This window comes from Podarcis raffonei, chromosome 2 (assembly GCF_027172205.1).
Source record: "Podarcis raffonei isolate rPodRaf1 chromosome 2, rPodRaf1.pri, whole genome shotgun sequence".
Lineage (NCBI taxonomy): Eukaryota > Metazoa > Chordata > Lepidosauria > Squamata > Lacertidae > Podarcis > Podarcis raffonei.
This window is the reverse complement of record NC_070603.1, coordinates 1,810,379-1,836,105: the sequence shown is the minus strand read 5'-3', so window position 1 is coordinate 1,836,105 and position 25,727 is coordinate 1,810,379. Positions and strand designations below refer to the sequence as shown.

Here is a 25,727-nt window from a genome sequence, read left to right as displayed (position 1 = left end):
AAATTTTATTCTGGGCTTCTTGCCCTGCCAGACAAATCTAGAAATATCTTTCTGCCACTTCTTGAAACAATCCATCTTGTCCACAATCTGCAGTGTTTGAAACAAAAACAACATTCTAGGCAAAACATTCATCTTTATAGCTGCAATTCGACCCAACAAGGAAAGCTTCAAGTTTGACCAAATTTCTAAATCTTTTTTCACTTCCATCCAACATTTTTCATAATTATCTTTAAATAAGTTCCCATTTTTTGCTGTCATATTAATCCCCAAGTATTTCACGAGCATCTAAGCAGAAGGAGAAGAAGAGGGTTGTTCCTAACTGCTTGTTTCCTAAACTCTGTCCAACCTAGGCCGAAACACACTGAGAAAGAAGGTTTCCACCCATCCCATGAGGGAGGCAGCCAAAGCCCATTCTGAGCAGCTGGGCTCTTACCATGACGTTCAATCTACAAGTTGGTTTTGCAATAAGAGCCCCCTGCTAACATACCATCAGCCCTGAACAACCCACTCCCCTGGAGCACTTTGGGAGTTTGCAAAGTCATGCAGATGTCCTGCAAGAGGCACTAGCTGAGGTACTACAGGCCAGGGGTGGGGAAGCTGTGGCCCCCCAGATGTTATGGGAATGGGGAACAGGAGACACCATCATCTCCTTTGCTTCAAGCAGCAAAACATATTGGGTCTGTTCTGTACGCTCCTTCTCCCCTTCTCTCTGGCTAATCTCTGGGTAAATGAATACTTAGGCCCTGTTCACACAAGCATGCTCATCCCTCTAACATCAAGGGAAGACTTGCATGTATAAATGGGTCACTACAGAGATAACACTACAGGAATAAAAAACCTATCATATCTTTCAGAGGGCTGCTGAAAGGCTAAACAGTGCTGTGCATCTCGGGAAAGGGCAGGGTGCAAATGAAATCAGGAAAATAAAGACATACACAGATGCAAGCAATGGCAAGCACTCTAAAGGCACAACACTGCTTGCATGTAACTGTCACACTCTCTGGCCTGGAAACCCATTCCCAAATTCCAGATGTGCAAAGTCAATTGTTGTCAGCAATGTCACTTGGAAGCTCATGTTCACCCCACATCACAAATCAAGCATCATTTCTCATTAATCCTCTCTTACCCAACTCAGGATTTAAACTGAGCACCTCCTTCCATGCGGCTGAATGCTGCGACACCAGGGCCCCACGGCATTTCCCAGGGCTCCTGAGTTCTTACCATCATTGTCCTTCCCCTGGAAACTCCATGTCCCAAGTTCATTGTGCCTATAACATTACTGGGTATCAAATGTGGGCAGCAGGAGGCATTCAAGCCTTCTCGTGCTCTCATTTGTATCACCAAGTACAATAGCATCTGTATTTTAAGAATGCGTTCAGGCAGTGGGGGGGACAGGGGTGGACGGACAAGTTGTTTTCCAATTTTTTTTGGAGGGGGAATACTTTAGTATTCTTAGTTGAATTGAAATTAAGCAAAAGGAAGTCCATGTACTCAGCACTAAAGGGAAAGCACACTTTGCATGCTCAGAGGCTTTCTAGAAATAATTGCTTCACAGATTCCATGGGTGAGTCCTGGTTTCCTGCATTCCTGAGCTAAACCCCAGTGTGCCCCAGCTTAGCTATGCTGCTCCATCACAAAATGCACTACGAAAACCATCCCCTACCCCCCCCACCTTTATGTACGTTTGTGGAATGAAACCATCGGTCAGGTCATGTTTCTGAACCATCATGGCTCCCCATAGCAACCATTAGTGATGTTGCCAAAAGGCAGCCACCAGAGAGAACTGGTGCCTAGGAGTGGAAGTCACCTCAAAGCGAGAGAGGTGGGGGCAAGAATGTGGTCAGCCGAAACGCAACCCAATAGATATTTTCTTTGGACAGCCTGAAGGTGAGGAAGCCCCAGCTGCGTAAGCTGCTCAGGCAAAAAACATCACTCTGGCTCTGAATGGGGCAGGTTTAAACAATTCAGAGCAGGGGTGATGCAAAAGGGTCTCAAGTTTCATGACTCATGGTGATTACAGCGAGTCAGCGGAATCTGCTTTAGAAACCCAAGTTTGGCTCTGGTGCATCTTGCCCCAGGATCACCCCCTTCATGCAGAAGGGAGAAAATAAAAAGGTCTTGGGTTGGATCTCGGGGCTTCAATCCCCAGTAGAATGGCAGGAAACTACCCAGCCCCAACTCTGCCCACACAGAAAGGGAGGGGGAGAAAGCCCTCCCCATTTCTGCTGGGCTGACCACCACCAAAGGTTGGAAAGCAGAAGAGTGTCCCTTGGAAGGGTCAAACCAGCTGTGGGAAACCTCTTCTGGCCCCCAGACCTTGCTGACCTACAACTGATAGTCCTGCTTGCTGGTTTAAGAAGAAACATAGCACAGAAGTAACCATTCACCTGATTGCCTGTAGTGAGTAAAATTTACCTAGAAGTGACCAGAAAGGAAAACATATTAAAAATTGATGCGTGTGTCCCCCTCCCTCCACCACCACTTTTTTAGACCACAAATGACTCATGTGGGGATTCTAAGGGCAGCCAGACACGCAAAGGTTTTTTTGTGGGCGAGCATTTTTGTGGACGGTGTTAAGCAGTTGTACTTTGATGTACAGGTACCGCAAATGTATCATGTATCCTTGATGGTTTGATTTTTATGCAAACAGAACCCATGGTACCTTTCCACCATAAATTTGCTGGTGATACCTCTGAAGGACAAGCGCCATTCACACATGCCTGCTCCTCACTTGCAACATGCATGCATGGTGACTGCAACACTAAGTAATGGCTTGCAGGATCAAAGGAGTCATTACAGCACAGCACAGATGGAGGTTTCTGAGTGAGCTCAAACACAGTATGACCATCCCTACATTTGGGCAATGGGAGAGGCACATGTCAATTGTTATGCAAAAGTCTCACAATATCCACAATTAAAACCACACACTGGGATTTCACACTGACCTGGGTTCCCATATCAGACAACCATTGTATGACATCCAGACAGATGTCATTTCCCCCTTCAAGTGACTCAGTGACAGCACTCTGTACATGCTTAGAAGTACTCTCTCATATCTCCTGGACTTGACTATCCCTGGCACTGAAAACTATTTCTACAGTTGCATATTGACTCTGTTTTGCACTATATTCTGAAATCTTTGTGAAATCTGCAATGATAACAACAACAACAACAACTGTGCACCCAGGGCACCAAAATCAAGAAAGTCTGGATTTTGTGGGCTGCACAAAGCAAGCAAAGCAAGCAGACTTTCACAATTTCATGTATTTTGTGTAATTTGTTGTGCAATATTTTGTGTTTTGCACAATTTGTCCTGGTTTTATTACATGTGGGGAGGGGCAAGAATCTGTGGAGGGCATCCACTAGGAAACATTATTGACACAAACTGACTCCTTACCCCTGGTCCAAGGATTGCTGGATCAGAACTAAGAGCCATCTAGCCCAGAATTCTGTTCCCAGTACTGGCCAACCTCAACTGTCCCGATTTAAGCAGGACATTCCATTGGGGGGCATGCTCTCACAAGAGTCACATGACTCATGTGGGAGCACAGCCCCAAGAATGTGTGTCCCGATTTTCCTCTGGGCCACGTTGGAGGGTAAGCCAGATGCTTCTGAGAAGCTTACTTGAAAGCAACAACAATCCTCTCCTGTTGTCTATGTCCATCTGATATTCTGAAGAACACAGCCCCCCCCAAAAAAAAGACATACCTAGGCTCCCTTGCACCCTTGGCAAGGAGCTGTATCCGCACCTCCAAAGCCAGGAGGACCATGGACAAGAAATGCAAAACGTTTGCTTTTTGTGGCCTTTGTGGGCTCCTAGCCACTCCAAGTCAGAGGCAAGATTTTTCCACCCCCCTGGGCTTGTGCCTTTGACAGGGGCTTACGCAGCCAACCCCAAGGTACACCCCTAAATATGGAGGCTCTATTTAGCTTTTGAGCTTTTAAGCGTAACTTTGTAGCCAGAAGGCTTAGAAATGTGCTTTTCAAAAAGAAAGAAAGTTGAGATTTCCATAAAGCTGAATTCTACATTCAGCATCTACACATCCCCATGACTGTAACTTTTTTCCCCGGAGGGAAGATGCTAGTCTGCTTCAGCAAAGAGACCTTTAAAGATTAACAAAGCGATTGCGGCATATAAGCTTTCATGGAACAGAGTCCACTTCTTCCTGCATCTGATGAAGTGGACGGTGATCCATGAAACCTCATGCCATAATATGTTTCTTAGTCATTAAGGTACCACAAGCCTCATTTGTGGTTTTGAGTGCACTTTGTAGGTCAGGGATGGGGGACCCGTGGCCCTCCAGATGCTCCTGGGCTCCCAACTCCCAACAGCGCTCACCAGCCAACTTGGCCAACAGTCAAGGATGATGAGAGCTGCAGTCCACCAGGAACATCTGGAGGGTCACAGGTTCCCCAACCCTGTGATAATAATCCCTGGAGAATCTTGACATCTTCCTCTTAGTGGGTCAAATGAAATATACTGTTGCTTACTTCCAGTGTTTGTCTTGTTCTTCGGCATATGCAGAAGCCTAGAGGTGATGGAGAGAGAGACCTCTGCAAACTCCAGACCTCTTGCCTTTCTTGTCTACTGGAGGCATAAATCTCAGCTGGAGGTTTCCAGAGGGACGGTAAATATTTGGGGATAGTTGCTATGACCCCTCCAAGACTCGCAAATGCTTATTTGGTTGTCGTCATCAGTTATCATTCCCTTGGGGAGCCTGACAATGCAAAACCATGTTCACGGTGGATGAAAGAGAAAATAAAAACAACACACGCTCACATAAACATAGAAGACTTTCCCCCCCAAAAAAAATAATAATGGGGGGAGGGAAGGGAGGGCTTGTTTGAAAAATGAACACGCAGCACAGCCCCTACTTCCTGCGATGAGGAGAGTGAACAGGAAGTCCCTGTTTCCTGCTTGTAGAACACGGAGCCCTATCTGACGCCTCCAATCAGAAAACAAGCATAGCTTTGATTAAACAAACAAAAAGGGCCACAAAAGTCTCTCCAGCACTCACTTGCAGCCCAGGTCAACACCACTGTTGGGGAAACGAGGAAGGGAGGGAGGCTTGTAGCCCTGTTAGGAGAACAATCCTTCATGTTTGTTTTCTTTGCTGCTGCTTCATCCTACAGCCCCCTTCGCCAACCCAACCCCCTCCAGATGTTTGGGATTACAACTCCTATCAGCAAAATATCTAAGGGGATGCCAAGTTGGCAAAGGGTGACTTACAGCACCAAAACCGCCAGGGCAGCCATACAGGCGCTCAACCCCAGATCAGTGCATGAAGATCAAGTGGGTACTATCCATACCATCGCTCCTGAAGCTATGCCTTGCATCCCATCCTATCAGAGTTCCTTCCCTCCTGATCACTTCCTCCTTGTTTTTCTTTTCTGGCTTCTGAAAGTTTCTCTTTCTCCCCTTCACACACACGTGCGCGCGCGCGCAGACACACACACACTCAGCCGTTCAACTGTAACTCCCATCAACCCTGGCCACACTTTCTAAGGCTAATGGGAGCTGTAGTTCAGTAACACCTGGAGGGTCAAAGGTTCCATTTTTAAAAAACAACCATTTGATAAAAATAATTGATGCCATTTAAAGCACACACACAACTCCCCCCCCCTCGGTTCCATGCTCTATTGCTGAGTTACATTCTTTCCCCCACAAGAATGTGCTTGCACTGACTTGGGACTCTTTCTACCGAAGATAGGAAAAGAGGTAGTCCTTCAAATGAATTCAAATTTCCAGGGCTTGATGAGCTGCACCCAAGGGGACTAAAAGATTTTGCAGATGTAATCTCAAAGTCTTTTGTCTATGATCTCTGAGAATTCCTGGAGAATAGGTGAGGTCCCTGCAGAATGAAAGCAGGCAAATGTTGACCCCAACTTAAAAAAGGGGGAGGCGAAAGAAGACCCAAGTAACTACCGACCGGTAAGCTTGACACTGATACCAGGGAAGTTCACTATAACAGATAATTAACTGGTTTGTCTGGGAGCAATTAGAAAAGGATGATGTGATTACTAAAACAGCATGCAGTTCTTAAAAACAAGTCATGCCAGACAAATCTCATTTCTTTTCCTTTTTATAGAGTTACAAGCTTGGTGGATCGGGGAATGGTTCTGTATCTTGCTTTCAGTAAGGCTTTTGACAAAATCCCCCATCATATTCTTGCAGAAAAGCTGGTGAAATGTGGGCTGGATGAGGTAACTGTTAGGTAAATTTGTAGTTGGTTGCCTGACCGAACCCAAAGAGTACTCATTAATGGTTCCTCGTCATCCTGGGAAAATTGACAAGTGGGATGCTGCAGGGTTCCCTCCTGGGCACGTTGTTGTTCATCATCTTTCTAAATGACTTGGATGAAGGAATTGAGGGGATACTCATCAAATGTGCAGATTACAGAATTATGGAATCATAGAATTGTAGAGTTGGAAGGGACCCTGAGGATGGTCTAGTCCAACCCCCTGATGATACCAAACTGGGAGGGATAGCTAACACTACCAATGACAGAATCCAGATTCAATATGAATTTAGCAGATTGGAAAACTGGGCACAAACAAAATTAATTTCAACAGGAACAAATGTAAGGTTCTGCACAAGCAGCAGCAGAAGAAGCTGCACAAGTATAAGAAGGGGGACACCTGGCTTACTAGCAGTACATGTGAAAAGGATCTAGGGGTCTTGGTGGACCACAAGCTTCACATGAATCGGTAGTGTGATGCAGCAGCAAAAAAAGCTAATGCTATTCTTGGCTGCATCAACAAAAGTATAGTGTCCAGATCAAGGGAAGTACCACTCTATTCTGTCTTTGTCAGACTACACCTGGAATACTGTGTCTAGTTCTGGATATCACAATGTAAGAAGAATGTTGACAAGCTGGAACATGTGCAGAGGAGGGCAACCAAGATGATCAAGGGTCTGGAAACCAAGCCTTATGAGAAGCGCTTGGAGGAGCTGAGTATGTTTAGCCTGGAAAAAATGGGGACTGAGAGGAGATACAATAGACATCTTCAAATATCTCAAGGGTTGTCACATGGAAGAGGGAGCATGCTTGTTTTCTCCTGCTCTGGAGGGTAGGACCTGAACCAATGGCTTCAAGTTGCAAGAAAGGAGATTCCAACTAAACATTTGAAAAAACTTTCTGACAGTAAGAGCTGTTTGGCAGTGGAACAGACTCCTATGAGAGGTGGTGGACTCTCCTTCCTTGGAAGTTTTTAAACAGAGGCTGAATGGCCATCTGTCATGGATGCTTTAGTTGAGCTTCCTGCATTGCAGGGGTTGGACTAGATGAGCCTTGGGGTCCCTTCCAACTCTACATTTTCTATGATTCTGTGATTCTATGATTGTATGTGATGTTAACTGTCACGGCTTTTACCAAAGAACCCTGGAGATTCTAGGTTGTGGAAGCTGAGAACTCTCTCACAACAATCCCTTGGCCCTCAGACGCAGAGCTATAATTTCTAGAGTTCCCTGGGGCAGATAAGGTGAAGCTTCCTTATACAGAGGCAGACCAATGGTCCCTTGCACACGGCTGTCTGAACTATCTGGCAAGTGGCAGTGCAATTTCAAACAGGTCATGTCCCGTCTCCCCCCCCCCCCAGCAAGGGTCATGTAGCTCAGGGGCAGAGTACCTGCTCTTCAGGCAGAAGGTCCTGGTTGAATTCCCCATCCAGGTAGGACTCGGAACTAAGGACTCTGAACTACACAGTTGCTGCCAGTCAATGTAGTCAATTCTGAGCTAGATGGACCAGCAGCCCAATTCAGTACAAGGCGACGTTCTGCATGCAAGGCATATGCTCCACCACTAGAGATCTTGCATGGACACAACATTCTGCATGCTTCAAGCTTACTGGAATCCTGGGAGTGGGGTGGGTGTTCATATTAATCTTTTCTATATGCATGACTTGTTTTTTTCTTTTTTGACTGTAATGTGTAGAGTGTTTGTTTGTTTGTTTGTTTGTTTGTTTGTAGCTGCTAAGACAGGGTGGGGTGCAACAGCCCTCCTGGTACTCTCATTCAATACTTTTATTAATGGCACTTCCCCCAGCCTTTTTTGTACAGAGCTTAGAACAACGTTAGTGTGTATATTTTAAGACTGTGCCAGCAAACTGCAGCCACCTCCTCATTTGCAAGTGATCATTTGCATAAATTGCCAATGCTATTATTAGCTTGCATTTATTTTTAATGCTGGCTTTGAGCAGTTGTTGTACAGAAGACTCTTGAGTTATGGGCTTTTCTCAGAAAAAAAGCTATTACACATGCTAGACAAGCAAGATGGGGTTGTGAGGAGTGGGCAAGATTACGAAATGAACGGGGGGAAGGAAAGTCTGTTGACTAGGAAGGTGTCAACCTGGTGGACCAAGGCCAGTTCAGGGTTGATCGGTTAGTTATTTGCATATGCTTCAGTCACTGACCAGACCCAGATCTGCTTAGCTTCAGCAAAGTGGTGGCTTCATATGCTTTCCCACCATGACCTGGTTCTACTTATGCAGAAGTAGCTCTTAAAGAAAGACTTGAGAAGTGAGAGGGCTCAGTGGCAGGGCACATGCTTTGCCAGGAGAAGGTCCAAGGACCTATCCTTGGCGCTTCTAGTTTAAAAAAATGATCAGAAACCACTTCTGAGCCTCTCTAGGGGAGGGATAGCCAACAATGTTGTTGAACTACAGCTCCCATTATTCCTGATCATTGGCTATGCTAGCTGGGGCTGATTGGAGTTGTAATCAAAAATGACTGGATGGCCCCCTGTTGGCTACCCTTGCTCTAGGGCTTCTTATGGTCAACCTCAGGCTGGAGTCTTCAGCACAGTTTTCACCACACCACTTCAGGCACAGCTCCCACTGCCACACCAGTTAGCCTCAGCTGCCTCTAACACAGTACCAACTCTGCATGTACATAAGAAATGTATACATTTATAAATAGCTCATTGTGCAACACCCAAGTTGAGCTATCAACTTAATATTTTTGGAAAGCAAAAAATGAGCTGAGACACATGCCTTCCGTATAGAGAACCTGAATTTGGACACTTAACCTCCTGGCCTTCTTGTGGTTACAGATGCAGCTGCTTGTCTTTCGAGTATAGAATACAGAAGGACTTCATTGTAATTAACAAAAAAAAAAAAGTGCTGCACCAGGAACTTCAAGACAGCTGTTTTCTTACTGGCAGAAGACTCGTGACATTCAGAAAAACTTTCGAGGTGTTTGCTTTCACGCCCCTGAAGCTCTTATAAGGCTTGGCAAGGGTTTCCCCAAGAATGGTCCATGGAATTTGCTAAGCCTGTGGTTGATTCATGCATTCTGTTGTGTCGTCTGATGAAGCTTACCTTCTGAATTCAAGCTCCATACAAGTTTTAGGTGACATAACTGGTTTGTTTGCAAGGCTCTTTACAGCCTACTGGCAGAGCTCCTAACCCAGGCCTGCAGCAGGGTTCCTAATTCAAAGGATCAAAAGGGAGGAGGAGGCTGCTATATCCTAGAAGGGGACAGCATTAATTCCCTGTGCTAGTCAATAGGTCAGCCAAACCCTTTTCATTTCAACCAAAAACTGCCCCAACCCCTGCTGTCCCAGAGAAGCTACTTGCTGTTTTCCAGATGGGAAAAACGAATTAGTCTAAGCCAGTGCTTTTTTCTTAAAAAAATGTTTAGGGGTACTCTCATTTTCCTACTCATATTGAAATACTGCCCCTCAATGACACCAAACTTAGATTCACAAAATGTTTAGGGGTATGCATACTCCTGGGTCCCCCCAGAAAAAAAGCACTGGTCTAAGCTATATTTGGAGCAGAAAAAGTGGTAATAACATGGCAGATGACTGAGGTGGATGACAGAATGTAATACTTTCAGACTACTGCTTTCCAATGGTGGGGTGGCCATCAATCAAGCAATTTATTTAATTTTATTTTTTAATTAAATTTGTATACTGCCCTTCATCTGAAGGTCTCAGGCTGAAGGTCTCAGGGTAGAAAACTAACGTAGCAAGCTCAGCTAGAGCACCTCTCTCCAAAGCTATAGTTCTTGGTTTTTTGTTTTAAAAAAACATGCAGGGATTTTTTCTTATTAATGTGAAGGAGCATTCCAAAATGGTAATCCCTGTCTTGAAGTCTGAAGTGGTACAGTCCACTTGGCCCCCTCAAGATTCTGCCATCTCATTCTGCTACATGCAAAGAGGAGGCTTTGCATTAAAGCCTTTGGGCTTTAACACTTTTATGTCAGTGCTGTTTTATCAATCAATACATATCATATTAGCTACACAATCCTATTATGATTGTATGAAACAAAAGATTCCCATTCTTAGGTTAAACTGGGGATCATGCATGTAAAAAATAAGAGGGACAGAAATGCTAATATCTGTCATTCACTGAAGATCTACCTGTCTGTAAACTTAGTTTTCTGAAAACATATTACTGAAACATCTTATCATGACTCTAAACCAAGGTTCTAATTCCTAGGCAATGTTGTGTTTTCGTTGCTGATATTTTCAAAACTGCTTTGGAAACACTTTACAATGTCATCAGTGAATCTGATCTTTCTCAGCTCTTTCCACTACATTTTGCAAAATATTTTCTTGTATGCCTGTTTTACCACTAACTTTTTCCTTTGCCATGCTTGAATTTAAGAGCTGTTTTCATGCATGACTATTGGCACTTGGGTGGTGATAACCTGAAAACAAAAATGCATGCACATTCAACCAGATATGAAGGGACCACGCTTTTGAAAATGGTTGTTTTTCCCCTTCATAAAAGTAATATATGCAAGCAGGGTCCTACTCCTTTCCCACTCGTGGCGGACACTCTTATCTAACATCACATGCCAGATGAATACCTAGTTACTTCATACTTGGGAAACTGTGGCAACTAATAGCTAAACATCTATGAAGCAACCCTCGGACTCTCTGCCCTCTGCATGAACTCACTCAAAATGCCCACAAATTGGGTCAAGTGGGCTTCCATATTTGCCCATGCAAAAACTGAACACCATTGCTGTGATGCAGTGGCTGAAGATGTAGTCCAACCAGCCAGCCTGGGGAAAGAGGGAACTGTCTGGAATTCAGAATTATTTTCTGAGCTTTAAAAGAAACTAAAACATTATATAATTCTATGATTCATTGGTGGTTTTCAAACAAAGGTTGGGTGGCCATCAATCAAGCTATTTATTTAATTTTATTTTTTAATTAAATTTGTATACTGCCCTTCATCTGAAGGTCTCAGGGTGATTCACAGCATTAAAATACAAAATAAAAACACAAAATGTATAATAAAAACAAGAACAAAACAAAACAGACCCATAACACCCCTCCCCAAACACACTGAAAGGGACATAGAATGCTAATCAGCCAAGGGGATCTTTAGCTGTGATTCTTGCATTGCAGGGGGTTGGACTAGATGACCCTTGGCGTGCCTTCCAATTCTACAATTCTCTGATTATGTTTCCAGATCTGGACATTACCCATCTTTGTTAACATAGCAAAGTCTCACTGCTAAGCAAACAACACACTAACAGATCAACATACACACCAACTCAGAAGTAAGCCCCAGGTAAGTGTGTATATAGGTTTACACCCACATCACAAAATATTTTTCTCTTTGAGCTACCCAAATAACCAGCACCTTGGTCAGCAACTAGTTTTGCCAGAGGGCCACTCTGAAAGGGGAAATGCCTTGCTGCCACTGCACATTGCCACAACTCTTTCTGTAGCAGGCAACGCAGAGGGACACGAGGCAAGGTGTCAGGTTATAGCCAGGGATAACAAAATACTCACCCTTAGCAAACAGGTTCACGTGAGACTACTTTTGCATTTGCTGACTTTAAAATAAGAAGACCCTGTTACTAGTACATGAATTACAAGCAGGGACCAAGAGGAGGCACTGTTAAGGGAGGAATGGAAACCCTTTGTAGAGTATTCGAAGAAGTGTAACAGTCAGATAAATTTACCAGTAGGACCTGAACTGTGAGCAGCAGTAATAAACAATTAGATACTAAGCTGAGTGAAAGAGGGTGGCAAAGAATGATATGCAGCAGGACAAGGAGGAATTGGGAAACCATGGAGAGATGGGAGGGGGGGGTGGAGTAAAGACACACCAGATAGATAAAGGTAATCAAAATTTGTATGTATTAAAACTTTGGAAAAATATTTTTTAAAAAACAAAACAAAACCAACAACTGACAATGAAGCACTGTCTAGAGACCCATGAAAATATTACTCAAATTTTATTAGCAGACTCTTCAAAATAAAACAGGAACATCAAATGATACATCCAAAATTACCCATACAAAATCTTGTGCACAGGCTCAGTATTTTAGAAAATATGAAATAATCCAGACAGCCCTATAAACAAAGGTCCCCCTCTCTCCACAATCTGCTTTCCAGCTTTCATTGCCTTAGTCTATTTACTCTCTCTTCATTTACATCCTCACTCCATGAAGTTTGGGAGACAAAGACTCAAAGGCAACTCCCTTCAAAATACAGACTTGCAACTCAATACCTTCATCACATGATCTAAGATTACAAAAGTTTAGAGTAGCAGAAAACAATCCACAGGTATTCATTAACCCATTGAGGAGCTTTGTTCTCCTTGGCTTTAATAGAGCCCCATGAAAACCCACATTAAACCTTCTGCAATATACCTTTAGCCATTTTCAATTTTAGGCCATCATTAATGCACATATATTTTCATTTCTGTGCGAATTATATCAATTATACTTAACAATTCTTACCTAAAGAAGGTCAGACCATCCCTTCCACAAACACTCGGATTCAAGATGGCTCTTGCTCAAGTTGTGATGCCAGATGTGACCCCCCCCCCCCGGTTCTGCAGAACCCAATTACTGCTATTCTGCACTTATTTTTCAATGAAGAATCACTCTTGCTGAAATCAGAGGGAGTTATATCTCTGCTTCCATTTTAAACGACAGATATTGTGATGCTCCCCACTTCACAAGGCTCTCAAAGGACTCCATTTTTATTATCAGAGGGGAGGGGGGAAATTGCTCTATGTCAGTGCTTGGTTGCAATAAATATTTAGCTCTGGGCACTGTTTTATCAAGAGGCAAATAAACTGGCAGAAGTTCAGAGAGGAGCAACAGAAACAATCAAGCAGCTGCAGGAGCTGAGATAGGAGAGAAGATTAAAGAGCAGGATACTTCCAAGGGGTAACCACTTCCAGAGGGGCAGCCCCTGTTGCTGTAAAAGTGACCAGGAGTCTTGTGGCACCTTTAAGATAGATTTATTGTGGCATAAGTTGTTTTTGTGGACTGGACTCCACTGGTGCATTAAGTCCATGACAGTTTACTACACCATGATAAATCTGGCAGTCTGGAAGGTGTCATGACTCTTCGTTGTTTTTGCTTCAAGGGGGTGCTCCAAAGAACCACGAGAATGAGTGAGTTTTTACCTAGTCTTTACCTAGTCTTGGAAAATTCTGTGTGACATGCGACACATTTCTTCACACAAGTTTGGGGCCATGATTGTGAAAACAGTAAATTCAGTTTAACAACTCTTCCTCCTCCTCCTCTTCCTTTTTAATCTAATTTATTTTGCATGTTTGCAGTCTGCTTCTCAGCTTGGATCGTCAACTGACCAGAAAACAAACCCAACTCAGCTGAGTCCTTGTGCCTATGGCCTAACTGCCAAATTTGTTTAAAAGTCAGAATTTGTAGTTGGTTAAAAACATGTCTTAAAAAACCAGGATACCCTGAAAGCTGTTGAGCTTTTTTTTACAAAAATGCCAAAACACCAACACAATTATCCGATTGACTTGCCTAAGATCCAGGATAAAGTGCCACATTTAGGAAATTCCCACCCCGGGCGTCATTTCTGCCTTTGAAATCCTGGTAATGTCCAGGAAAATCTGGATGTATGTCAGCCCTACTAAACTGAAAAGAAAACCACAAAAAATTAACACAGCCTTCACCAACCTGATGCCCTCCAGATGTTTTACAGCATGGCCAATGGTCAGGGATGATGGGAATTGTACTCCAACAACATCTGGAGAACCCACAGGTTTTCCTAGTCAGGAAAACACAGGAAGTATACAGAAAACAGTAGGGTGATCAAGACATAGCTGCAAGCTATCCACCTAAGACATCTGTTTTAGATATTTATTAACTTCACCTTTTTCTTTAACATGATTTTATGTACATTTGTTTTTAATTGGTTTGTGTCTATTTTACTCCTGCTTTATATATAATTAAATATGTTGACCACTTGGAGATATTTCTGAGCAAGCTCTTTATAAATCTTCTTAATAAAATAAAATAAAGCAATGCATCACCACCGTGGCATCTCATGTTGACATCGTTCTTCTCAGTGGAATCATGGAGAGGCTTTAAGGAGGGGGGCGTGTGGCCCTGCAGCTGTGGCACTCCAGATGTTGAGGGACTTCAATTTCCATCAGCCTCCAGCCAGGTCAGGGATGATAGGAGTTGGAGGACAGAACAACACATATATTGAAAGCACACTCAACCCAAATTTAAAGTGCATGGTTTTCCCCAGAGGATTATGGGAGCTGTACTTCGCCAGGGATGCTGGAAATTGCAGCTTTGAGGCGGGAACTACACATCCCAAGATACTTTACATGTATGATGCAGACCTGCCCGTAGCCTGCAGTATCTGCAGTAGAGCCACACAAACTCACCCCCCCTTTCTATCCCCAAGGCAGGCAAGCAAGAGGCATTATCAGAGTGCCATACCCTCCAATGTTTTCCAGCAGAAAATGGGACAAGTGTCAGCTGGTGTGCCGGCTGGCTTGGGCAGGAGCATGACACCCAAAGATGCGTGAATCAGCTGCCTGCCTACCCTGCTTTAGCCCCTACCTGGCAGCTGCTCACTCTCTTCCCTCTTCGCTTGCTTCCTCCACTTGCACTGCACCTCAAACCACCACAACAGCAGTGGTGGCTTTGGCAGCGGCAGAGAGGGGCCGGCATGAGCGTTGCACATGTCCGCTCTGGTGGGAAAATGCCCCATCTCACCCTGAACACAAGGGTTCTGCTTTACAAAAGTTCCTCTGCTAAGCGTAAGTGTTGGCTCCACCACCTCCTCCTCCTCCTCCTCCGCTTGGCAGTGGCAGTGCTGGAGCGGAGAAAACAGGGCATTCTTGGATGAAATCAGAAGCTGGGATGGCTTCTGTAATCCCATGAATGTCCTGGGGAAATAGGGACATTTGACAGGTATGGAGTACAAAGACACAGCACTTGATGAGGGTGTAAAGAAAGGCTGGTAAGGGTATGTGGCTGAGGAGGGTGTGTAGCCTAGGGAGAGTGCCAAGGGCCTGATAAAGAGTTCCAGAGGGCCACATTTAGGTTCCCCAACGCTGATCTATTCCTTTGTTATGAGCATACAGACCTGAACAATGAGCTCCAGATGCCTTGAGTAATGCAACATTTGCCTCTCAGCTAGCCATCCACTACAACGACAGGATATATAAGAATGGACCAGCCAGGTAGTGCCCCCACCCCACCCCACCCCACTGTCTCATGTGTAGCCTTCTGTCTATGGCTTTCTTTCTCCTGCTAAGGGCTGCTTTCCTCTTAACTGGGCCTCAGATCTCCTCCTTCAAGGACAAAGCAAGATCAAGCCAGGGAGCCCACCAGGAAATGCACCACAAAGAAAGAAGTAAACATCCTCCTCCCTTTGTCCAGTTTCCTTTCTAGGATGTCAATCCCCAAAGAATTTGCCAGGACTGCAGGAAAAGCTGCTCAGGTTCCTGCCGCAGCAAAAACAAAAACCCCATGCTGCCGTTGACGCCTAGGGGACACAGGAAGCTGCCAGAGTGTCTTCACCAACTGGCACAGGCTCTCCAGGGTTTCAGACAAGGGACAGTCCCAGCCCTACCTGTAGATGCCAGAGACTGAACTTGGCTGCTCCTGAATGCAAAGCAGAGAGAATCATAGAATCATGGGACTCTGGAGCTGGAAGGGTCATCTAGTCCAACCCCCTGCAAGCAGGAATCTCAACTAGAGATTCATCCATAACAGATGGCCATCCAACATCTGCTTAAGAACCTCCAGGGAAAGAGAGTACACCACCTCTTGAGGGAGTCCATTCCACTGTCAAACAGCTCTTACTGTCAGAAAGTTATTCCTGATGGTTAGCTGGAATCTCCTTTCTTGTTACTTGAAGCCATTGGTCCTACCCTCCAGAGCAGGAGAAAATGAGCTTGGTCTACCACTGAGCTATGGCCTTTCCATTAGCAGGGAAAGCGACTGGTTGCCACATGCTTCTTGCCTCATTGCCCCCAGGTTGCAGGGTATCTCACAAGTCACAAGACAATCCTTAGCCTGAGAAAACTAGAAATGAAGCAACATGAAGAGTCAGCCATGATTTAGGTCACAGTCCCATGTACAGTTTGATGAGTTTAGCAGTGTGATTCTAGTCGAACGTTCCCTACAGGGAAATTAACATGATTGCAACTTAAGGTTTATTTAGAAGCAAGTCCTATTGAATGCAATGGGATGCGCTTCTGAGTGAGTTGTGCAGGACTGCACTGCAGAGTGAGGCTTCTGAGAACATATAGATATAGATAGGACTGGACTTCAAACAGCATTTATAAAAAAAGTCAAGCTGCAAGAAAACCTATTCCATGCAGTAGGATAGGGATAAGGAACCTCTGGGCTGAGGCCACATGCACCCCTCCAAGTCCCTCTATCTGGCCTTCAGGACTCTGTCAAGACCACACCCTCTTTCCAGCTCCACCTGCTACTGGCCCTGCCTCACACCATCGTGGAAAGTTTTTGCCTGGTTGGGATGTGTCATTGATCTCCAATAATAATATCCTGCTTGCCTGGACATGTCATAGAGAGGGATGCGTGAATGTGTGTAGGAACGACAAAAAGGCAACATTTACCATTGCTGCTCTGCCCACTCTGAGCAGGTGTGCCTCTCCAGACTGGTGTTTTTTGCTACAACACGCCACTGATGCAATCGCACTGCATCAGCAAAGGATCCGTACTGGACATATTGTTCTGCTTTATTAGCTGCTCAGAGATGCTTTCCCAATGTTGCAGCATTATTGTCATCTAGAGGGACACTCTTGTGCTATAGCACAACAAAAGTGGGCAGAAAAATAAACCTGGAACATTTGGGATATAAAAGAGAGAAAGGATTTCAGCAGCAAGCTATGGAACATGTGCACAAACAGTATTGAAAGTGGGATCAGGAATAACTGCCCTGGTATTACTGTGAGCCTAAATCATGATGACTGCATCAGAAAGGGAGAGGCCCTGAGTGGCTGCATGCACGCGGGAGTAAATTGCCACTTGCTCCCAGCTCTTCTGCATTCACCCAGTGCAGTGCTTGCACATTTAGGAGGACTGGAATAAATGGGGGGAAATTTTCAAACAACGCTTCAATCAGTTTTAGGAACAAATAAACAACCATTTATGTTCACCTAATTCTCATTTCCATCTTGGTACTTTTGAACATTCATGCTGCTGTGATCACTGAGAGTTTTTCAACTGAATATATAATAGATTTTCCATGTTAATCTACAATATTTTATTTTTTAAAAAATATAAAATACTCAAATGTTTTCAAAAGTAAAAGATATAAAGTACTGGATTTCTAAAGTGTTGTTGAATATTTTATTAACCAACAATATTTGATTTAAATTTTTTTTAAAAAACCCATTTTTTGAACAACATTTTCAAATGTCCAGAAATGGAATTCAGATTCAGAGCCCCCTCTGTTCTTCCCTAGTATCGATGTCAGTAGTTACCTGGGTCTTCTCCCCCCCCCCCTTTTTTTGAAGATGGGGACAACATTTGCCTGCCTCCATTCTGCGGGGGCCTAACCTGTGTGTCTATTTTAGTACAACTCACAAATGCCAAGTCCAGAGCAGAATTGGCTAAATTGGCCAGTGCAGATGCAACTTTATTGTTCTCATCAAACCATGCTTCCTCTCTCGCTCTCAGAAATGTAAATATGTATGCCTTTCCTTCTTCTTTTTTTTTACACAGTCATGCTTCTAAGCAACCTAAGAATTCGTTCCACTCACAAAACTCCTTGTGCTTCCTCAGTCTCCCTGCTTTGCTGCTTTTGCCTCACTGTCTGAAACCCTTGTACCAAACATCACACCCTGAACCCAATGCATGCCAATTGCAACAAATAACTATGAGAAGCTCTTGAAGGAAGCTGGTAACAAAAGTGAGCAAACAGCACATCTGCTCTGGATCTATTAGGCGGCAATTGTACACCCAGTTTCTTGTGAGTAAGCCCCCTTGAACTCAATGGATAGATTGCAACCCTAGCTGGACTTACTGCCAGTGGCGCAGCGTAGTTTGCTAGTGCCTGTGGTGGGGCAAGTATTGCGGCCCCCCAATGGACTAGGCAGCTGGGTTAGGGGCATGTGCCGGGGCATGTGTGGAGCCCATGTGGAGGGCAAACAGAGCCTGCCTCCAACAGGCTCCTCACCCGCTGCCTCCAACCACCTGCCCATTAGACAAACCCACCCGCTGCTGCGCCTCAGCTGCCTCTGTGCCTGTCATGGGGGCGCCCAGGGCCAGGCTACATATTGATCATACTTAAAAGTTATTAACTTCCTGCCTTCATGCAGCCTGAAGATCTCTCCTGAAAGTTCCCTTCCTTGTTATCATCCCCTTTAAAATTCTAGATAGGATTGCACCTTGTCTCCAGAAGGATATCCTCATTGCAAGAGCATTCCAGCTCATACTCAGGATGGGCAAGAAGAGAAGGCCAGGAGGAAAACAGCAGCACATTGCCTGTGCAGGCTGGGGTGCCACTGAAAGAGGGGTAAAGCACAAAAGAGGCTGGCTCACTAAAGCAGAGGGGGAAACCTTCAACTCCCATCAGTCCCAGCAAGTTGTAGTCCAGCACCATCTGGAGGGCCACAGATTTGCCAGACTCACCCTAAAGGCGTGGACCGTTTCACATGCAACTCTTTCTTTTCAGTCAGGTAGAGTGGGCAATGCATTCAGTGCTTCAAGGAACAGTTACAACACCAAGCATTTAACTCTATTTCCATGCTTCCCAATAGTAGCATTCTGTGTAACTCAGAACTCTGCCAATTTACCACAACAGACAATGCTGACTAGAAAAGCTAGCTGAACAAACAGTTAATACAACTTAGACAATTCTGTGCCTTGCCCATTTTATCCATTCTGGGGACTGAAATCGCTGCTGACTTGTTTTAAGAATGTACATCCATAAATCCAGAGTCTGGCTGCGAAGGCATGCGTCGGAAGGCAGCTATGGCATGGCCAGGCCTGTCACAGGAGCCAGGCCACAGAGTTCTTTCTCTCCCACCACGTTCAAGGGGCAGCATAGTGTCAGGCCATGCTTACCAGCTAGTGGTTTCCACCACCAACCCTTTGAGTGCATCTGTCTGCCTAATGTGAGAAAGTAGGAAGTCACAAGACAAGACGCACAGAAGACATCAAGAGCAGCCAGCTACCCGCAAGGCTGCCTGTTCCCATTTTCTTATCTTAGGCAAATAAAGCAACCTGTGTGAGCTGCAACGACTCACCCCTGTGGAGTCCATGCATCCAGGGAGCTTTCAGTAAAATCCTCGAAGGCAACGTCTCATCGTTCGAAGATAACTTCTCCCTCTCTCTCTCTTCCTTTTTAAGAAGGAGGCAGTTTTCTTAAACCACAAGATTTACCGAGGTTCACAGAGAATGAGAGAGAGAGAGAGGGAGAGAGGGGCAGGCAGGCAGAAGGGGAGGGGCTGGGAAAAAGAAAGGCCCAGAGGCCGTATAGAATGACAATGGAAGGAAATGCTTTATCAGACTCAGAAAGACCAGCCAGCCAACTCTACCCTGGGAACTAGGGGCGGCGAGAAAAAGAGGCAGAGAGAGAGAGAGAGAGAGAGAGACAGACTGCAGAAGAGAAAAAAGTTAGCCAAGCTGCTGTGGTCCCCTCCCTTGGCAGCAGATGTACTCTCAAAAGCACCATGTCACACACAAGGCAGAGAACAACAATGCAACAGTCCACTCCGCTTTCTAAAAAAAAATGTGAAAATAATAAAATGAGGTATAGTGCCTTTAAGAACCGCGACGTGGGGAATGAGAAAGAGAAAGAGAGCATTAGAATCTGAACAGCATTTTTCAGACACACCCTCCTCCTGTCTCTCTTTCTCTTTCTCCCCGACTTCCATCCTTCCAAGATCTTGTGAGTCAAAAGTTAGCAATGTGTTACCGTAATGTTACCAATGTGGTACGTGGAATCCGAGAGAGTTTATAGCTAATAAAACACATACACATACGTTGAAGGAGAAAGAAAAAAGGATTCCCAAGTGGCACAACCCATCAAGACGGACCCCAGCCCAGTCCAAACATGTGCAAAGGACACGTTTGTGGTCCAGGCAGGTCCCCACCACCAAACTTCAAAATCTCAGAGCGATTTTTGTCAACAGCTTCTCTGTCCCTGGGTGAACTCTTCTGAATTTAGGTGCAGAGTAGAAATGATTATTTTGTGTGTTTGTGGGGTGTTTTGTATTCTTTCTGGTGGCATAATGTATGTTTTGTTTTTAAATGTGTTTTCGCTTGGAGATCTTTGGATAACAAGTGCCATGTTGTTATTATTAGTTGTAGTAATAACAACAACAACAACAATCAGTGCTATTTTTCTAGGGGGGAAATGGTGCCAGAACTCAGCATGAACCCTTTCACTCTTATAGTGGCAATGGCGTCCACCTGAGAGGGGCCAGAACTGAGTTCCTGCGACTTCTGGCTGAAATAATAATATCTTAACTAAGCCTGGGTGTGACGTGGCATTTTCACAACTGTGCTTTTTGCACACATCTTTTAAGATTGGTAGAGGACAACACTCTTCACATCCTACATTCTTACAGAATAAAGTTTAGTAAAAACATGCAGGTGATATTTTGGAATTCTTTTTGCCTCTACAAAAACAAACTACCTTTGTGTTCTTTGGCTTCTCTACGCACAACAGACTTGAACTGCTTCAGCCAATCCCATTTCCCAGATAATTCTGGTTGGAATTCTTTTTGCCTCTACAAAAACAAACTACCTTTGTGTTCTTTGGCTTCTCTACGCACAACAGACTTGAACTGCTTCAGCCAATCCCATTTCCCAGATAATTCTGGGAACTGCAGTTCTGTGAGACATCAATAACAGAGAATTTTCAGCACCCACTCTCGCCAAAATACAATTCCCCAGGATTTTTGTAAAGAGATTTGAGGACTAAAGAAGATCTGATACTGCTCTCTGCGCTACAGCAGCCAACCCCAAAGGGCTTCCTAATTTATGTGTCTATGGCTTGGGATTTCTTATCACTGAGCCTACACAGCCATTTAAAGCACATTCAAAGCCCATTTAAAGCACACGGTGGCTTCCCCCAAATAATCCTGGGAACTATAGTTTGTTAAGGCTGGTGGCAATTGTATCTCTGTGAGGGGTAAGTTATAGTTTCTGGGATTCACATGCTTTAAATGCGCACTGCATGTGTCATAGGTGTGGTGCAGATGTGACCATTGAAGAAACCATCTCCAGCCTGGAGCCCTGCAGAAATGGTCGGACTTCAGCTCCCATCAGCCCTGACAAATATGGCCAGGGAAGGTATGAGTTGTATCCCAACTAGATCTGGAGGCACCAGGTTGGGGAAGCCTCTGTTAAGGCAACATAATTTTGGGCTCTAGGATGGATTCAGTTAGAAACGTCATACACAAAGAGTTTAATGGAATTGTCAGCAGTGGTATCTAAAACACAGCAACAACAACAGTTTACCATGTACAATCTCTGCAGGCAGACAAGATTGGCAAATCTCATCATGCAATGCAAACATTTGGTCCTCTTGCACATTTGTTTCAGAATATTTGTGATGACCCAATAATGTGTGTTGGGAATAAGCTGGTGATTTGGAAGGGATGTGTGGAAGCTAGACTACGTGTATTCCTGGATTTAATAGATGAGGAAAACATGATGTTACTGCCTTCTGAATAACTTAAAAATAAATTCCAGTTTAAGCCAGAATATAGCTGGCATTATATTCACTTATATGACATCTGTTAGCGGAACTATCTAGACCAGATGCCTGCCTTGTCTATAGGATTATACTTATTGAAATCAGCACCAGCTACAAATAATAATAAGAAAAAGTATATGATGTGCATGTGTGTGAGAGAGAGGGAGAGGGGGAGAGAAAGAGGGAGGGTTAAAATAAGGATGAAGAAAATGGGTCTTCCAGATGTTGTTGGATTCCAACTCCCAAGCCAGCATGGCTAATGGTCAGCAGGTGATCCCAGCATGTTCAGACTCCTTCCTCTGCAACATCTACACTGACTTGGTCATGTCCACAGAATGGAAGATGGCAAGACCCCAAAGGACATGTTCTACAGGGAGCTGGCTTCAGGCAGACCAACTCTGCATTATAAAGATGGCTGCAAACAAGGCGTGAAGGCTGGCAACATTAACGCTGCCATATGGGAATCTCTTGCAGAGGACCACAGTGCCTGGAGACAGACAGTCAGGTTGTGCATTCATAGCAGTAGCCAGAGGAGGAACGACCGCTGGGATGAGTGCAGAGAGAAGAAAGGCCATGGTGCATCTGCAGCAGCACAATTGGATGCCTTCATCTGCATCAGCTGCATTAAAATATGCCTCTCCCGTATTGGTCTCTACAGCCACAGCAGGCACTGCAACCGTCCAGCAGCTTGACTTCACCCCCAATGGCACACTCCTCCATGGACTCCTGAGACAGATGGATGACAACAAAGATGAGCATCAAGCAACATCTAAACGTTTGGAGGTTCCCCAGTCTGGCTTTAAAGCATTTGCAGGACCCAGCATTATATCAAATAATATAGGAAATGAAACTAGAATGAATACTGCAATTAGTTAATTTGTTTATTCTATCATTTGTGAGTGAGAAATATTTAGTATCCTGCCTTCCAATTTACAACAAATCTCCCAGGACACAGCAGCTGCATAGCTGCAGAGGGACAGGGACCAAAGTTCTTGAGCTTTTCTTGGGAAATCAAAGTTTTTGAGCTTTTTTTTTTTTTTAGGAAATCAAAGTTGCCACATTAGGGATTACCGTGCCACCCTACAGACCCCCATGGTGCCAAACAGACTGCCCCGCCTCCCTATGCTACTGCCAGGACAGCTTACAAAGATAGCTAAAACTCTACTCTTGCAATCATATGAAAGGGGTCAGTAGAATTAAAGAAATCCAATGTCAGATTTGAAATTAAAATGTTAAAAGGGCAGGGCAAATAAAAACGTATTTACCTGTTGCTGAGGAGACAGGAGGCTGAGCACCAGGCAAGCCTCTTTAGGAAGAGAGTTCCACCAATGGGGAATCACCACCCAAAATGCCTTTGCCCATAGCTTCCTCCATGGAAGCCCCCTCCTGTGGGTCCCTCTTGCAGCAGACTTAACCACAGGGACTGCTACTCCTCAGGTGGGTGCTGTGCCCTCCATGCAGTGTCTAGCCAAACAACATTTTAAATTCCCTATGATGCCCCAAAGGGATGCTGTGCCAGGCACTCTGGAACATGGTGGGAAATGTAAAATGGCAACTTGCCGTGGGGCATTGATTGGCGGGTGTGTGTGTGTGTGGCATGGCTGGTTTCAGCGTTAGTAGGCTCTGCTGAAGCACTGACAGCTGTCCCGGGATGTCACAGATGTTGACACCAACCCAGACCACTCAGATCACCATTTTAGGTCCCCACACTTCCCCAGACCTACACTAAATCAGGTGCTCCAAGGAATTTTGGGAAGTTAAAATGGCCACTTGCTTTTGCCATTATCAGGCACAGGGGAGGTGCCTGTGGTAATGGGCCCTACGGGGTGTTGGGGCCCTGGCAGCTGTCCAAGGGAGCCAGCTGAAACTAGGTCCAATCTTGCCACTGCCAGGTACCGCCGCTAATGTCAGGGAGGGTCCACATGATGGCATGTTGCCAAGGGCTTCCTCAAACCTGAAGATGTCCCTGATGCATCCAGGAAGACCACAAGCACAGTTTGAAGGCCAAGGTCCTCTCTTATGGCTTTTCTGCCCGGTAACTGGCATCCCACCTCTGACCCAACAGGCTTGCTTTTATCAGTCATCGCTATTAGCTGTAGAAGCCATTGCGACTTCTGGTGTCACTCTTGTGAAGAGGCCTGGTACTACAGAGCAAGGTCTTTGGCATTCCCTTCCCCCACCCCAGACAGGTCACTGGATCTTCTCATGGGAAAAGGGCATTGGAGAAAAGCCTATTCAATCAGGCACAGAACAGAAGCTGCAGTGCTAAATATGGAGCCCACAATCCCCCCTCCCCCGCCTTTCCACTCCGCCCCCCAGCGCAGGCTACTTTGTGCTGATGAATGGAGCTTTGAGCGTCCCCCATGAATACGGCATGGAAGAAGCTGCATATCGCTTTCCACCCCAGGGAGATTCCCTTATCAAGAGCCACTGCGTTTTGTTTGGTTCAGGACAGACAATAGGATGCGCTTACCCTCCCCCCACCCCAACAAGTGTTACCAAAGATGTGAGAAAGGTCACTAGCCTAGATGACTTTTTACAACAAAAACAACAAAAAATAGGCAGATTCGTAAGGAGATAGATCTATAGATGCAGAGCAAATATCACCAGTCATGTTCTCAGCTGCAACAGGAGCCACACTCTACCACCCAAAAGGCCTTGTCCTGTCTACAAATTCACACTTTGTTTTCGCAGTGGCCAACTAAGGGCAATAGCTCTTTACCAGCTCACATGTGAAAGGCTGGCATTGCAAGTGCATTCAAAGCCAGAACAATCACCACAAACTAGGTCTTTAAATAAATAAAGCTGGAAGGGCAGTGGGGAAAACACTGGAATACAATGGCTTGGCAGCGACATCATCTGGACACACTCTGGTAACTGAAAAAAGGGATGATAACAACTCCAGGGGAGCCAGCGAGTACAGGAGGAGCCAAGCAAAGCAGGCTACCTGTGGCTGGAAAAACTTCGCATTGATTCACAGCGGATTAGTGCATCACATGGCTTCTCCACCCTGCATCTGGGGTTGGTTCTTGGTCACAGGAAACTGGAGACAGGGCAAGATGGTAAAGAGTTTGACCCAATCTGGCAGAAATGAAGTTCTTATTTGGGGTTCTGGCACCAGGGGCTGCAGATGGCAGGCAGTGAGCAAGGCATCTCCAGCCAAAGAGCCATGTCTCAGTTGGACCTCACACAGTATTGTTGGGGATGAACAATCAAGGGCAAGAAATTTACGCTCCTAGAGTCTAAGAGAGACAGTTGGCAGGAAGGTAAGAACAGATATACACACTGCTCTACCAAGTTCTTTCCCAAGGGGATGGAAGGAAGCAATTCTAAGACCTTATAAAAGTATGCAAATCTATCTCATTTGGATAGATTTGGTGATTTAAGCTGTCAACCGCTTAAAATATTTGTTTTTGTCTACCTTTGACCAACTAAGTTTAAATCAGTTTACCTATCACCAAAACCTCAGCACAGATGCTGTTTTTAGAATCCAAACTCATGTGAGTAAACTTGAGGATGCTGCAAAGCATGACATCACACATCCAGCTCCTCTTCTGTAGTGTCTGCTAGAACTTTCTTCTTGGGATGTTTCAGCAGCCAATGAGGTGAAGCGGTGGACGTGGTGGTTGATGCAGAACTAGAGCATTGTGTCACAACAGGTTAAGTTCTAATAGGTCCCAGGGGCTGGTATGAAGATATATTAAGCAGCCCCTTTGCTGAAGCTTAGCAGGGAGGGCTGCATCTGGTCAGTGAGGAAGGGTCAGGAATTCTCTGTATGGTACTTTGAGTTCTACC

General features: G+C 44.9%; 1 protein-coding gene across 2 annotated transcripts in view; it reads right to left on the bottom strand.

The window, feature by feature from the left end:
• The window catches only part of HDAC7 (histone deacetylase 7), a 202,747-nt gene extending 183,096 nt beyond the window's left edge, over nucleotides 1–19,651 (bottom strand). The window contains exon 1 of one of the 2 annotated variants that reach the window (XM_053369528.1): nucleotides 19,474–19,651. In XM_053369528.1, the coding sequence (XP_053225503.1) occupies nucleotides 19,474–19,492 (19 nt within the window). In that variant the 5' untranslated portion in view covers nucleotides 19,493–19,651. The remainder of the gene's footprint in view (nucleotides 1–19,473) is intronic. The other variant, XM_053369545.1, reaches the window with a different exon arrangement.
• Between the last annotated feature and the right edge of the window lie 6,076 nt (nucleotides 19,652–25,727).